The sequence below is a fragment of the Mustela lutreola genome, chromosome 3 (genome assembly GCF_030435805.1).
Source record: "Mustela lutreola isolate mMusLut2 chromosome 3, mMusLut2.pri, whole genome shotgun sequence".
Lineage (NCBI taxonomy): Eukaryota > Metazoa > Chordata > Mammalia > Carnivora > Mustelidae > Mustela > Mustela lutreola.
Genome location: NC_081292.1, coordinates 54,009,144 through 54,023,806, shown reverse-complemented (window position 1 = coordinate 54,023,806; position 14,663 = coordinate 54,009,144). Strand labels below are relative to the sequence as shown.

Here is a 14,663-nt window from a genome sequence, read left to right as displayed (position 1 = left end):
TCTTTCATGTTCAGCGTCTGAGTTCAAAAAATAATTCTATAAAGCCTTTTGGAAACATACAAATACACCACCGACACAAAAAAATCTTGACACATTTTTAACAAGTTGTTTATCAGCAGCTGCAACTCCCCTAGTTTTCTCAAATGCTCCTCATAACACCTTTTCCACAGACAAGCTGGGCTAAGCTGGACCGTGAAATATGCACCCGGGTGTTTACAAGTGACTTAAGGAATAGACTACTTCTGGCATTCTGAGTTTTGTCTTTTTCTTGCATGTTTTTATAATTTGTTCCCCAAATTTATGTACAGTGATGACCAGATTTCTGGCTTTTTGTTTTTCTACTTACTGGAATGCCGGTGAAGGTAACTGGAGGAGACTGCCAAGAAATGCTGAAGCTGCTGCCATTGGGGGTGAACTTGGCTGATCCTGGAATGGTCACAGGGGGCGTGGCCTGTCCAACAGAAAACGGAGAACATTGTTATGAAACAACATTTCTCCTCACAGTCCTAAACTATCATTGCCTCAGCTGGGCCCCGAAAATGGTTTCAGCTGGATTAATATCTTAGACTAATTATCCAATGGGAGGAGGTAAACATAGTCCAAGAGAATAGCTAGAAATAAACTTACTATGTATCTCAGTAAGCTATCTAAGGAATAAAAGCAGATGGTTTTTGATGGTTTCTGAAGAGAAATTTTATTATACATACATACACCTATTTTAGGACATATCTGTGTGTAAAACGCAATGCTTCACTATCAAATTAGGAAAGAAACAATCTTATACAGGGATGCCATGTAGGTAGATTGTTACAATGCTTGGTAGATTGGTACAAGGCAATCTGGCAAAATATCTCAAAATTCTTAGTATTCTTTATATTAGCTATGCCACTTCTAGAATTAATTCTAAAGCAATGGATACAAGGATGTTCATTGCAGAGCTATGTATTAGGGTGCTAAAAACTGGAAATGCAAATGTCTAATAATAGGGACGTGGGTAAATAAATCATGATATATCCACAGAGCCTGACATTGTTGAAGAATAGTTATTGGCAAGGGAAAATGTTCATGATATAGTAAGTGGCAAAAACAAAGCACAAGAAAAACAGTATTAAAATAAATTCTACCCCCCACCTTTTTTAAAAAATGGGTATACATACATAGAACAAACTCTTGAAGGACATACAAAAAATATTAACCAAGGGGCTTCTTTTTGTTGGGATTAGGGGATGAATTTTCTTCATTTGCTTATGTTTTTAACATTTTCCATGCTGATAATTTTTAATGTCTATAAATAGAGCAATCCCAATATTGTGAATACATGGTTTGGAAAGGACCTTTTAGATCCCCTACTGTGTGTTCCAGCTCTCACAGAGATGAACAACATAGTTGAAATCGGTTCAGGCCCATGATTTCGAGCCTGTGTTTCTAAATGCAACACTGACAAACAAGAACAAAGAAATTATTTATTCTTTTCGACCAACATAGCAAGAGTCAGGAATGAAATTTATTGCCTCAACTAATTTAATAATTAGCTCCATTCCAAAGCTCTTGAGCGTAAGTCTAGTAAATCAGTGGCTGGTTGTTTCTTCCACAAGTTTCTACATCTAATTATAGATGTAGCTGCTGGTGTCTGTGGTTTTATAACTGGCATTGCTGGAAAATATTTTGGCAAATACTTTGCAAGAGCCATAAGCTGTTCATGTTATATCCTCTGACTCAGTAATTACTCTTCTGGGAATTTAAAGCAGGGGAAAAAGCTACTGGCACAGAGGTGTGCATAGTAGAGTTACTAATGACAGTGGAAGAAACTGGATAGACTAAGGAGTAGATACCTAACAGTAACAGAATGATTAAAAAACGTTGGTGCTTCAATGTAACTGAAAACTATTCAATTACATGGAAAGTGTTTATAAAACCAGGGTGGGAGAACACAGACAGGAGGTTTTTTTTTTAAAGTTGCACAAAGTGGTTGAGAATTATGAAAAAAATGTTTTCTTAAAACTTGAATGTTTTGAAATGTCACTAAAACAAATCAACGTTTACAAGAGTTAATAATTGCTGAGGGGACAAAGGAGCTTTGCAGGGTTGGTCTGTAAGGTCTTATCAGACTTTCCAGTGAAGGAGACCAGCTTCTGCCTGGCAGGTCTGGAGTGGTCCCAAGAATTTACATTTCTAACAAGTTCCCAGGTGATGCTGACACTGTTGATTTGGGGAACACTATAATCTCCTCTATCTGTGAGGCGTAGTTACCATTTTAGAAGGTGGGGTAGGAAGTCCCAGATTTGGGGTGTGTGGCCATCATGTCATTGTGCCAAAGCGGTTCAGTGCTCTTTTCATTTATTTTATTTTTTGTTTAACAGATACTTATACCGTGGGCCAGGCACCCTTCTGAGATCTTTACAATATGAAGGATTTTAATCCTATGACAACATCTAAGGGATTGGATCTTCAATCAGTACTGGGAAATCCAAGAGCCCATAGGGTCCCATCTGTGTGAGATCTGGGCTTTAAAAGGAGAAAAAGAAAAAACGAACTCAGCTCTTGGGCTACTTCTGTGATGCTGTTTTCCCACCAGGTAACCCTTTCCTCGCGCGGCAGAATGCTACTGCTTTTGGTTGGCAGGGAGGGGTCAAGCTTTACTTTCACAGTCCTCGGCCCGTCACCTGGTAAGCATGGTCGGTATGCACGAGGTAGAGGGTGGTGGGAGCTGAGCGGCTCAAGGGTGTCATCAGTTTAGTCTCAGTTTTGGCACAAGGAGTCTCTGTTCGGCTTGAATCTGGTATGGGGTAAGTGGGAGGCGAAGCCAGGGATTGAGACGGTGACACGGGAGCCAGGCTGCTCAGTCCATCTGCCACTGAGTCTGTGTTGAGCTTGATCTCCGTGTAGTAAAAGTCCTCTTCGCCATCACTGTAGTCAGAGTCCCCAACACGCCTAGGGCAAAAGAGGGCAACACGATTATACCAACCCAGTGAGCTTTCTTGCCTCGAAATCTTGCACTTGCTATTTCCTTTGTCTGGAATGCTTTTCCTTGGTCTTGTCTGTCTGGCAAATGCTGACTTATTCTGCAACACTCAACTGTCTACTTTCAAAGGAAGCCTTCCTTGACCTCTTAAAACAATTTATCCAATCAATTATTCAACAACTAATTGAGAATCTGGGATGTCCAGGTGCTTTTTAGGGTCTCCTGATATGGTGAACTAAGCACAGGCTATGGCCTGATGGAACTGACCCTCTAGCAGGGGAGGCAGACACGGAACCCATAAAGAAATGTATATTTAATATATCAGTGGTAGATCCCACAGAGAAGAACCATTCAGCATCCTTTAGCAGGGGAGTTGCTGAAGGGAAGGCATTTGTTTCAAAGAAAGTGTTGAGAAGAAGTCTCTCTGAAGAGGTGACACGTGGGCAGGGGCCTGAGCGACGTGAGGGAAAAACCCACCCCAGGTTGTGCAGGAAGATCTCGCAGCAGAGAGCAGCACGCGCTCTGGGGTGGGCGGGTCGGTGTTTTCCAACCCATGGCTAAGAGGCCCGTGGCTGGTGCTCAGCGCAAGAACAGAGACAGAGGCAAGATGGCGCAGGGCTGCGTAGGCCTTGGAATGGCTTTGAACGTTGTTCTCAGTGTGATGGAAGCCAGGGGGCTTGTGGAGCATCTAAGGTGCTTTAGGATCACTCTGGTGAGTGTCTGGAAGACAGGGGGCAGGGGGCAAGGGCAGGAGGCAGGCAAGGAGGATGTGGTCAGTGATCCTCCAGGTGACCGTTGGCAGTGTCTGGGCAATGGAAGTGACCAGATGTCCAATCTGGGTTGTATGTTGAAGGTTAGGAGTCAGGATGTAACTCCTCACCGCGAGGTCCACTATGCTCCCTTGGAAGTGTATTCATTTTATTTAATTCACTTTACTTATTTATTTGGCACATTTCTGTAATTTTTTTTTTTTAAACCCTCATCACCTCCCTAAGACTGGGATTCTCCAGGGCTATGTCTTATTCGTTCTGTGTCCCTCCACACATATCGATGTATTCAGCACATGGTAGCTGCCTATTAAAGGTTGCATGGATGAAGCTGAGGTCCTTGTAACACAGTGATTATCAGCATTAATCCTGGAGTCAGATTTCCCAGGTTCGAATCCTGACGTTTTCAGCCATGAGTGTGATGGGACAGCTTCCATGGCCCAGGGCTTCCGGCTTCTCACAGACGAAATGGGGACAATCGTAGTGCCTGCTTTTTTGAGACCTTTTTTGTGAGAATTTTGTGTGTATTAATAAATACTCAGGGTTTAGAAGTGTGCCTCACACATCAGAAACATTGAGTGCTTATTGAATTAAATAAAAATATTTACATTAAATTAAATTTAAATTTAAATGAAGTTGAGAGCACCTGGGTGGCTCAACTCTTTTCCCGCTCCCACTCCCCCTGCTTGTGTTCCTTCTCTCACTGTGTCTCTCTCTGTCAAATAAATAAATAAAATCTTTAAAAAAATAAAATAAAATAAAGTTGAAGTTAGAAGGCCTCAATTTTTGCTGTCACCCAGAAAAATATCTTCTTGGTGTTTTTAAAGTTCTCCCTGAGACATGGGCAATTGTTTTGTTTACTCAAACAGAAAGTTTTGAGTAAAATAAAATAACTGCCCATCTCTTTATTTTATTTTTTAAAAGATTTTATTTGTCAGAGAGAGAGAGAAAGCACAAGCAAGCAGAGTGGCAGGCAGAGGACGCAGAGAGAGAAGCAGGCTCCCCACTGAGCAAGGAGCTGGATGCGGGGCTCCATCCCAGGACCCTGAGATCATGACCTGAGCGAAGGCAGCCGCTTAATGGACAGAGTGTCCCATCATCACCTTATTTAAAAAAAATTATCTTTTTACTTTAGTTAGATGACTTTTTTCTTAAGCCTGTTGTTCCCCCCCTAAGATTTTATTTATTTATTTGAGGGAGAGAGAGAGAGAGAGAGAGAAAGGGTGTGAGCTGGTGGGGAGGGGCAGAGGCAGAAGGAGAAGCAAGCTCTTAGCTGAGCAGGGAGCCTGATTGTGGGGGGGGGGGGGGGCTTTATCCCAGGACCCTGGCATCATGACCTGAGCCAAAGTGAGATCTTTAACAAACTAAGCCACCCAGGTGCCCCTGTCCGTCACCTTAGAAAACATTTATTCAATTTGTTAATTTCTGCACAAGTGGTGCACATCTAGCAATTTTTTTTTTAAGCATCCTGGTTTTATAGGATGGCCTCTGTACATCTCCCATCCATGAGGTATCCCCAAATTTCATATCCAGCAGCAGTAGTAGATTACTCACTTGGAATAAACTCCACCCCCCCCCTTTCCAAGCCCTATATAGAACCTAAAATAAAAATCTCCCCCTCTCCTCCACCTTTCTGTCTGGTCAAATCCACAGCTTCTCCCAGCCTTGTCCCATTTCCCCTGAGCTCTCAGGCCCAGGCGTCTGGGGAGGTGTCTCTGTACTGTACCAGGTCTGGCAGGGTTTGGCTTTCTGACAAGCATACCATTAAAGACCCCAGAGAGTGGGCCCAAGAATGTGCCCCTGTTCTATTCCTGTCCCCACTTCCTTTCCAGAAAAGGGCAGGCTGAGTTGCTACTAATAGACACACACAGGCCTAGGGGAAATCGTGTGTCCCACACGGGGATAAATCAGGATCAGCCCCTGCTGTACAAGAGGGCAGTGACATTGAAGAGAAAAGCAGTATATTTTTTATACTTTTGGTGTGCACTGCAGCCGTATCAGATGTGATACATATTTTGGGGAGGGGGGCTCCCCTTCTCTCCCCACCAGCCAACATTCATTAAAAACATTCCATCATCTTATATCACATACTTGAGCTCATGGATTAAAGCAAAGGTGATTTCCCTCTCCCAGCCAGTAAGAGAGCTGAGGCCCTGGGCTTCGGATTCACACAGACAGGCCTCGGAGCTCCGCTCTCCCAGGCCCAACCCCCCGGCGGCGGCGGCTGACAGGGCTGGGAATCCTAATTCACCAAGGCAATTTTAAGAGCACAGTGTAAAAAGGGAATCCTAGGGAAGCCAATAGTAGTGGCTGCGTTTTGAATTTTACCCACCGTGAGAGCAGCCCGGGAGCTCAGAGACAAATCGTAGATGCCACTTATCGTCTATAAATACATAGCCTTGGCAGGCTTCTTCGAGGTACTCAATAGGATTCAGTTTTCTGGGCAGATGGACTTTAAAACAAACACCCTCACTCCTGATTATAGCTTCGGGAGGTTTTTTTCTCTAAACCTTTAAATAACTGAGTTATTTACATTACGAGTGGTCCTGACAATGAGGTTTGAGGGGAGACACTGCAGGATTTCCTTCTAAGGAGACCTCAGGAACAGGAGTGAGGGTGCTCTGCCTTGTGGGGTTTTGGTGTGGTATTTCTTGGACCGTGAAGGGAGATAGCCCCTCTGGCGAGGGGAGCAGAAGCCCAGACTGGCTGCACCACGCCCGCAGCGCTCTGGAACCTTCTGTGTGCTATCCTCTGGAAGGGTCTGGCTGTGTTGCCAACCGGGAGCACTACCAGGAAGCAGGCTTGATCCCTGCTTCTCTCTACAGTCCTAGAAGGAATCCACCCGCACAGAGCCACCAAGTCACCTTAGAACCCATTTTCCTTTTCATTTTTTTTTTTTTTAAGATTTTATTTATTTGACAGACAGAGATCACAAGTAGGCAGAGAGGCAGGCAGAGAGAGAAGGGGAAGCAGGCTCCTTGCTGAGCAGAGAGCCTGGTGTAGGGCTCGATCCCAGGACCCTGGGATCATGACCAGAGCTGAAGGCAGAGGCTTTAACCCACTGAGCCACCCTGGCGTCCCTTGTTTTCTTTTCATACCACTTTTGTATGGATGATGAATTTCCTAAATTTGTCCCTTGCTGGGCAAGGTGACTCTAGTGTTTATTTCTCTACATCACCTTGTTGAAAGGACTCCTCTGTCCAACCATCCGGGGACTTGGCCATGCGTTTGCATTTGCCTTATACACATTGGTTATTCCATACAGCCTCCGGAGGTCCTTCCACATCCGATGTCCCTGGGCAGGAGAGACCCAGAGACTAAGGGAGAAGGCTGCTGAACCTCCACTGCCCCATAGGTGGGACCCCTCTCATAGCTGCTGCTGGAAACTTTGTGTTCTCTTTCCTTAGAAAGGTTTTTACATAACACAGGGAAAAGCATAGAGTGGACACATAAAGGGCTTATTTGAGCAACAGAAAATGATGGAACCAACTCATCGGCTAACATAAGAGTAGAAACCACAGCACTGATTGACACAGTGGTTCTTAAGCCCTTCTAAGGCCATATATATGCTTTTGAGGCTCAAAGTCATGAATACTCTGCCTTGGGAAAAAAAATGCACATTTAATTTGACAGACAATTTCAGGGGCTCCAGGGAACCTGTCCTACCCTTGCGTTTTATATTTTTCAGACCACTCTCACACACTTTTATATTTTGATCCTTAAACAGGGCTGATTTTACTATTGGTCTCATTGTCAGAGGGTACAGAGGCTCAGAGCAGTGACTTGCCTAAGATCACTTAGCAAGTCAACTGGGGAGGCTTTGCAAGGTTAAATCCACATTCTTCCCACGGTGCCAGGCAGGCCTGTGTGATTGGAGTGGCCATCCCCATAGGGACTAGGAAGATCAGGCAGGCCTGTGTCAAGATCAAGATCTATTCCTGTGTCATTTCTTAGAGCGGGTGGATGCGATGGTGCTCAAGGCAGCCACAGCAAGCCCTGAGGGGAGGACTGCCTTACCCAAGATGAATGGTCCGTATGTGTTTCTGGATGCCCGCTGCCGTGCTCAGCACCTTCCCGCAGTTCTTCCAGAGGCATTTGAACATCACCTTCATAGAATTCTGTAAAAGAGAAAGTTACATTAAAATGAAAACTAGCCCATCAGCATTTTCTGTCGACCCAACACATTTTTTCCCCTTTGTTAGAAAAGGAACAACTTGGGCACCTGGATGGCTCCGACGGTTCAACATCTGCCTTCAGCTCAGGTCGTGATCCCAGGATCCTAGGATGGAGTCCTGTGTTGGGTTCCTCACTCAGCGGGGGGCCTGATTCTCCCTCTCCCACTCCCCCTCCCTCCTGCTTATGGTCTCTCTCTTTCTCTCTCAAATAAATAAATAAATACCCCTTTCCCCCAGAGAAAGAAAAGTAACAGCTTGCGGTGCCTGGGTGACTCAGTTTTGGATCAGGTCATGATCTCATGGTTGTAGGATCGAGCCCCACGTTGGACTGGGTGCTCAGCAGGGACTCTGCTTCAGATTCCCTTCCACTCCTTCTCCCTCTGCCCCTCTACTCTGCACTCTCTCTTTCCTAAATAAATAAATAAATAATCTTTTTTTTTTTTTTTTTTTTTTTTTTTTAAAAAAAAAGGTAACAACTTCCCATCATCTTGACATAATGCAGCATACCATTCTAGGGAACCTTCCTATCCCGCCAGCTGGTGAGGAGCTTGGTGACCTCAGACATTTTTTCTGCATCCTTCATGGATTCTAAATTGCCCTGAGTATTTAGTTCACTTTCATTAAGGCGGTCACAATGTCATTTAGGTGTTAATGATGGTATCTAACATCCACTGTGCACTTACCACATGCCAAGTGCTGTTACAATAGTCTACCTCATTTAATTCTAAGAAATAGATACTATCATTGCCATCACTTACAGATTCATAGAAAGTGTCAGTAAACCAGTAAACCATAGAAAGTGAATAAACCAGCTTCTAGCAAAGCTGGGAATGCTGGGAGCTGGGCACCAGGAACCGCCCCTTTCTATCAGGACACAATGACAGCTTCTTTTCAAGGGTCTCAGTGTCTTCCCCAAATAGTCCAGCACAGTGATTGAGAGCAGTGAATTTGTTTTTTGTTTTTTAAATATCTTATTTATTTGACAGAGAGAGAGAGAGAGAGAGTGAGAGACAGAACATAAGCAGTGGGAGTGGGAAAAGCAGGCTTCCTGCTGAGCAAGGAGCCCGATGCGGGGCTCGATCCCAGGACCCTGAGATCATGACATGAGCCGAAGGCAGACGCTTAATGTCTGAGCCACCTGGGCATCCCTGAGATCACTGATTTTGGACTTATTCAAGTCCTCGGCTCCTTTATTTAGTAAGTAGGAATAATAACGGTACCTGTCTCAGAGGGATATTATGGGATTAAATGAGGTCATGAAAGTGAATCCTTTAACACAACACCAACAGGAGTAATTTTTCAAGTGGTCGTTGTTATGGTATTGCTAGGGTTATACTTCCTGAAATGAATTTGACAGGATATTAGTTTTCTCCAGAGAAGGCCCTTGTCCTTGGGATGCTGCCACTTTGCTGATTTTTCCCATAGGCCTGGTGACGGTCACTTCTGTGTGCTCCCCGAGCCCCGTTTCCTTTTCATCCTGAACACACAGCGAGACTTCATTTCCCAGCCCCCCTTGCTGTCAGGTGGGGACGTGTGACTGACTTAGGACTAACAGACTGTGAGTGGAAGTGATAGCTATTCCTTCTAAGACTCGTCTCTAAACTACGTGGCAGTGCCATTCCAGCCCTGGCCACTGACTAGATGCTGAGGACACTCAACCACTCAGGGGACCCACTTGATCAGGGGTTCTTAATCTTTTGTTTGCTGTGCACCTGTGGAAACTAATATATATATATTTTAAAGATTTTATTTATTTATTTGACAGAGAGAGATATCACAAGTAGGCGGAGAGGCAGGCAGAGAGAGAGAGAGAGGAGGAAGCAGGCCTTCCACAGAGCAGAGAACCCGATGTGGGGCTCGATCCCAGGACCCTGGGATCATGACCTGAGCTGAAGGTAGAGGCTTTAACCTACTGAGCCACCCAGGTGCCCTGAAACTAATATTTTTTAACATTTAAAATAAAACAAGAGAAACACAAAGAAGAGCAAGCGTATTGAAATAGTTACCCAAATATTAAAAATATTTTGCGATATGGTTAGTACTCTTTAATGAACATATCAAATAAGAAGGTCTTGAATTTAAGTCTAATAACTATCATAATTTCAAAGTCGTGTTAAGTCTAAATGATATTTCACGGTATCTGCTAAAATTATAATGTGATATGAAACTACTGGTGCTTTCTATTGGTAGTAAAGTCACAGGAGGCACTAGTATTGTGCTTTGATGCTGTCAATTGTACCTGCAGGAGATGCAGAATTATAGTTAAGAGTTTAATGACAATGAAAATGCACTTTTTTCCCACTTCAAGTTCACAGACCCTCTTGAACTCTGTCCAGCCTTTTGGGGACTGAGGACTGCAGGTTAAGAATCCCTGCATTAGGAGGAAGGAGCCCCGGTCCCTGAAGGACTGTGTGGGCCCTCCCACCTGACCTGCTTGGATTGTGACATCCGAGATAAATAAACCTTTATGGTGTTACGCCACTGAGGTTTGGAAATCGGCTGTTCGAACAGTAAGCCTGCTCTTACCAATAAACATTGTGGCGGTGACACCTTCCCCGAAGTGATGGGATTGATGCAGCTTTGTTTACAGGTCCAGTAGGATTTCTGCCATCAAGCCCATGTGGGGCCCACCAGTACAGCCCCTGTTCTACAGGGCAGGCATTTACACATTTAGAAGATGACTCATTCGGGTATTACCAATGGGATTAGTATCCTCATCCTGCCACCGCCCCCTCCCCACTCCTCCCCCCGAAGACTTTTTATACATTTCTCAACGGGAAAGACACTTGGAAACTTCCAGAACTGAGGAGTATTTCTGGGTGCTGGGGAATGGCCACTTTCAGCATGGCGTGTGGAAGGAACATCACAGCAGCCGAGGGCTGCAGGTCAGCTCGAGAGGACTAGCGACCGCAGGAGCTGGGCAGCCTGCCGTGTCCCCGAGGCTCTGCCTGGCAGGCTGGCATTCACGACCCCACAAGCCAGCCGTTCCCGCCTCAGGGCCTGGGTGTCCCCAGCAGCTGGGGGATGCTGGCCGCAGGCCGCTCTGAGCTACACAGGAGCTGGAGCTGGAGAAGAAGCGTGTGAAGGAACCAGGGAAGCAAACACATACTTAGGAGATTTGAGAGGACATAATACTGATGAGTGTGCGTTTATTCTAAGGGGACAGTTCACAAATCTCAGGCTCCCTGATCTCATTGGGCCACTGAACTAAACTCACGGGTTGTAGGGTGAACCAAAAAGGGAGAGTTTCGATCCTACCCCTCAGCCCCAAAGGTTCACAGGAAGGAACTCTGCCTGGTATTTTGTATTCCGAGCAGAGAATGACTTAACAATATTAATGAACAAACCCTCACACCATGAGGGCTTTTTACCCACTTTTCAAACAATGAAGCTAAACGATTAAAAAAATCTCATTCACTTAAGAGAATTAATGACTCAAACTGAAATTGCATGTACCTGAGAGTCCAAATGTCTGCCTGGAAATAAAGTCATGATCGATGAAAACACTTTTTGATTCATTCCAAACCTTTCTGCCATTGGTGTTCTTTGATTAATGAAACCAAAGAGCTATTTAGCTAGGAATATTCCAGGTGCTGGGGATAGAGGGGGGGGGGAGAGAGAGAGAGAGAGAAAAAAAAAACCAAACCTGCTCTCCAGGAACTTACATGGTGGTGGGAGAGGACAGAAAAGGTAATAGATGGTGACGGCTTCAGCTATGGGAAGTTTTTGGAGAGGGATGTGGTGGCTGTAGGTCAGAGAATGCTTCTCGAAGGTGACTTTTGAGCTGGGACCTAAAAGTTGGAGCAGCAGATAGCCATGCTAAGAGCTGGAGTTTTCCGGGAGAAAGAGGAAGAGATTTTGGCACATTGGAGGGCCAGAAAGAAGAGTGAGTTTAGAAGGAAATAGAGAGAGAGAGAGAGAGAGAGAGAGAGAATCATCTGAGACAAGGTAGACAGACAAGGAGGACCAGATCATGAGGGTCTTGTAGGTGACAGTAAGGAATTTGGAATTTTTTTTTTTTTTTAAAGATTTTATTTCTTTATTAGAGAGACAGAGATCACAAGCAGGCAGAGAGGCAGGCAGAGAGAGAGGAGGAAGCAGGCTCCCTGCTGAGCAGAGAGCCCGATGCGGGGCTTGATCCCAGGACCCTGAGATCATGACCTGAGCAGAAGACAGCGGCTTAACCCACTGAGCCACCCAGGCGCCCAGGAATTTGGAATTTATTCTAAAATAAAAGAGAAGGTACTGAAGGGGTTTAAGCAGGGGATTGATATTATATGATTATATGATTTAGGTTTTAAAAAAACATCACTTCAGGGACAGCTGGGTGACTCTGTTGGTTAAACATCTGCCTTCAGCTCAGGTCACGATCGTGGGGTCCTAGGATTGAGCCCCATATCAGGCTCCTTTCTCAGCAGGGAGTCTGTGTCTCCCTCTCCCTTGGCCTGTCTCCCTGACTTGTGCACTCTCTCTCTCTCTGAAATAAATAAAATCTTTTAAAAAAACTACCATTCATCTTGGGGAGAGAGCAACAAGGTCGCCTGTGTTATGCTACCGCAGGCCAGAGAACATGGTGGATGGAAGCAGGCTGGCAGTGAGCACGGATAAAGCAGACACATTCCAGATATGTTTTGGAAGCAGATCCAACAGTGCTGGCTTTGGGTTGAATATGAGGAGTGGTACAACATCGAGGCCAGGTATACGATGGTCTTAAAGGCGACTTGCTATATAGCCAGGCAAATTGTGGTTCTGTTTTGAATATATTGATTTAGAGATAACTATTGTAGATCAGGAAGAGGTGGCAGGTACAGCACCGGACATGTGAGCCTGGAACTTAGGGCAAGTCAGGGCTAGAGATGGACATCTGGAGTCCGGGGCTGAAGGATTACTTAAAACTTAGGTCTGGATGAGATCATGCAGGGAAAAATGCAACTAGAGATGGGTAGAAGGCCCAGGACTCTGTAGCTTCCAGTAATTCCTACTGGGGAGAGACAGCAGGACCAGTCAGAGAGAGAGAGAGAGAGAGCAGAAGTCAGAGAGAGAGACAGAGCAGAATCAAAGAGAGAGAGAGAAAGATGGAGAGCAGGAACAGTCAGAAAGAGACACAGACACACACAGAGGAAGAGCAGTCAGAGAGAGAGAGAGGGGAAGTCAAGACAGTGCAGTATTATGGCACAGGTAGAGGAAAGTGTTCAAGAAGGAAGATGTGGCCAACAGCGTTGAACGCAGGCTGGGGAGAGTCCATGGAGGCCAAACATGGCAGCTGTCGGAGGCCCAGACAAGAGCAGATTTCACAGAGCAGCGGGGCAGGAAGTCAGACTGCCTAGGGACAGACAGGAAGTGGGGTTGAAGGAAGTGAAGAGAGAAACTTTTCAAGAAACGTGGCCGGTCTGATCTGCGGGCGGTAAAGGGAGAGCTTGTAAAGACTGAGTGATACTCAAGTGGATTTTTATGCTGATGGGAAGAGCTGCCAAGGGAGAAGAGACGGACCCTGCCGCAGAGATGCGGGGGTGGGAGTGGGGGGCACACGGGCTGAGGCCCTGCAGGAGGACGACCCGGCTCTCCTGCCTCCAGCCTGGCTGGGAGGGCTGCCCTGGATGGCAGCAGGGAGGTCCTCCCCTGGAAGAGAAGAAAACCAAGGGATGGATGTAGATTCAGTGAATTTGCTGATTTAAAAAAAGGCATTCCTGTCTGAATGCTTCTAATTTTTCAGTGAGGTAGGAAGTGAGGTCAAAGTGAAGGGCGGAGGGCGGAGGCTGTGATGGAGCTTTGAGGGAGCAGGGGCTTTAGAGACCGGCTTTAGAGACATGGGGCTTTAGAGACCGGGAAAGCACCAGCAAGGCATATGATACTATTTTCAGATTCAGAGGGGGAAACCAGAACCCCCAAATTAGGAGACAGATCCAGTGTCCCTGGATGGTTCCTACCAATGAGTCAGTTGATAGAATATATTACACCATACCAGAGCCAAATTCCTTCTACGTCTTAGGAATTTTTTAAAGGTTCAAATTGCTGATAGTTTTAGGAAATGACTATCATACTGGTATTTTTGTGCATAACAAGTATTATTGATAAGGTTGCTGTTCATAGTCCTTGCAGGAATATGTCAAACATTTGTTTATTTAAGTTGATAAGCAGTAAAGCTCAGTACTGATTATAGAAAAATGTCACTGGTATAACTCCTTCCATTAGTTAGGAGGAAATAGCAGATACAGGGCTATCAATTCCAAAAGCTACAGCGAAGCTGACCGAGACCCTCTCTGAATCCCTTGGAATTGGGATAACTGCCAATTGTTTGAGCATCATCTCCTCAATCACACCCTCACTTCCATGGACCCCTGCTAAGGGCTCCACGGAAATCTGTTACCCAAAGAAAAGTTGGCAATGCATCTGAAAAGTGACCAACTTTGCTTCCTCTTTGCTTTTTTCTTTTGCTGGGTTTCCAAGAAACTTGCCGGGGTTGGAAGCTCTCAGAGTAGGAACCATGATTTCTTGCCCGACACTCACTCTACTCCTGTGCCTAACATAACCTAGCAATTAGAATTTGTTGTGTTGAATCTTGGGAACGTTGTGCTTTGGGGCCACAGCAATGAGCCACGTTTGAGACATCTTAATTTACTTAAGCATTTTGGAATGTAGTAAATAATCAATGTTCAAAGGATGTTTGTCAAAAAGATGGTTGTTTTGTGGAATTCAAGAAGATTTCCCAGGGTGATTAACACTTGATTATCTTACATGGCTGTAAATGAACTTCTCAGT

General features: G+C 45.2%; 1 protein-coding gene across 1 annotated transcript in view; it reads right to left on the bottom strand.

The window, feature by feature from the left end:
* The window catches only part of ZNF704 (zinc finger protein 704), a 238,932-nt gene that overhangs the window by 21,670 nt on the left and 202,599 nt on the right, over nt 1-14,663 (bottom strand). The window contains exons 5-7 of the mRNA XM_059166147.1: nt 7,747-7,847; nt 2,664-2,931; nt 347-451 (exon numbers count right to left, since the gene is read on the bottom strand). Of these exons, the coding sequence (XP_059022130.1) occupies nt 347-451; nt 2,664-2,931; nt 7,747-7,847 (474 nt within the window). The remainder of the gene's footprint in view (nt 1-346; nt 452-2,663; nt 2,932-7,746; nt 7,848-14,663) is intronic.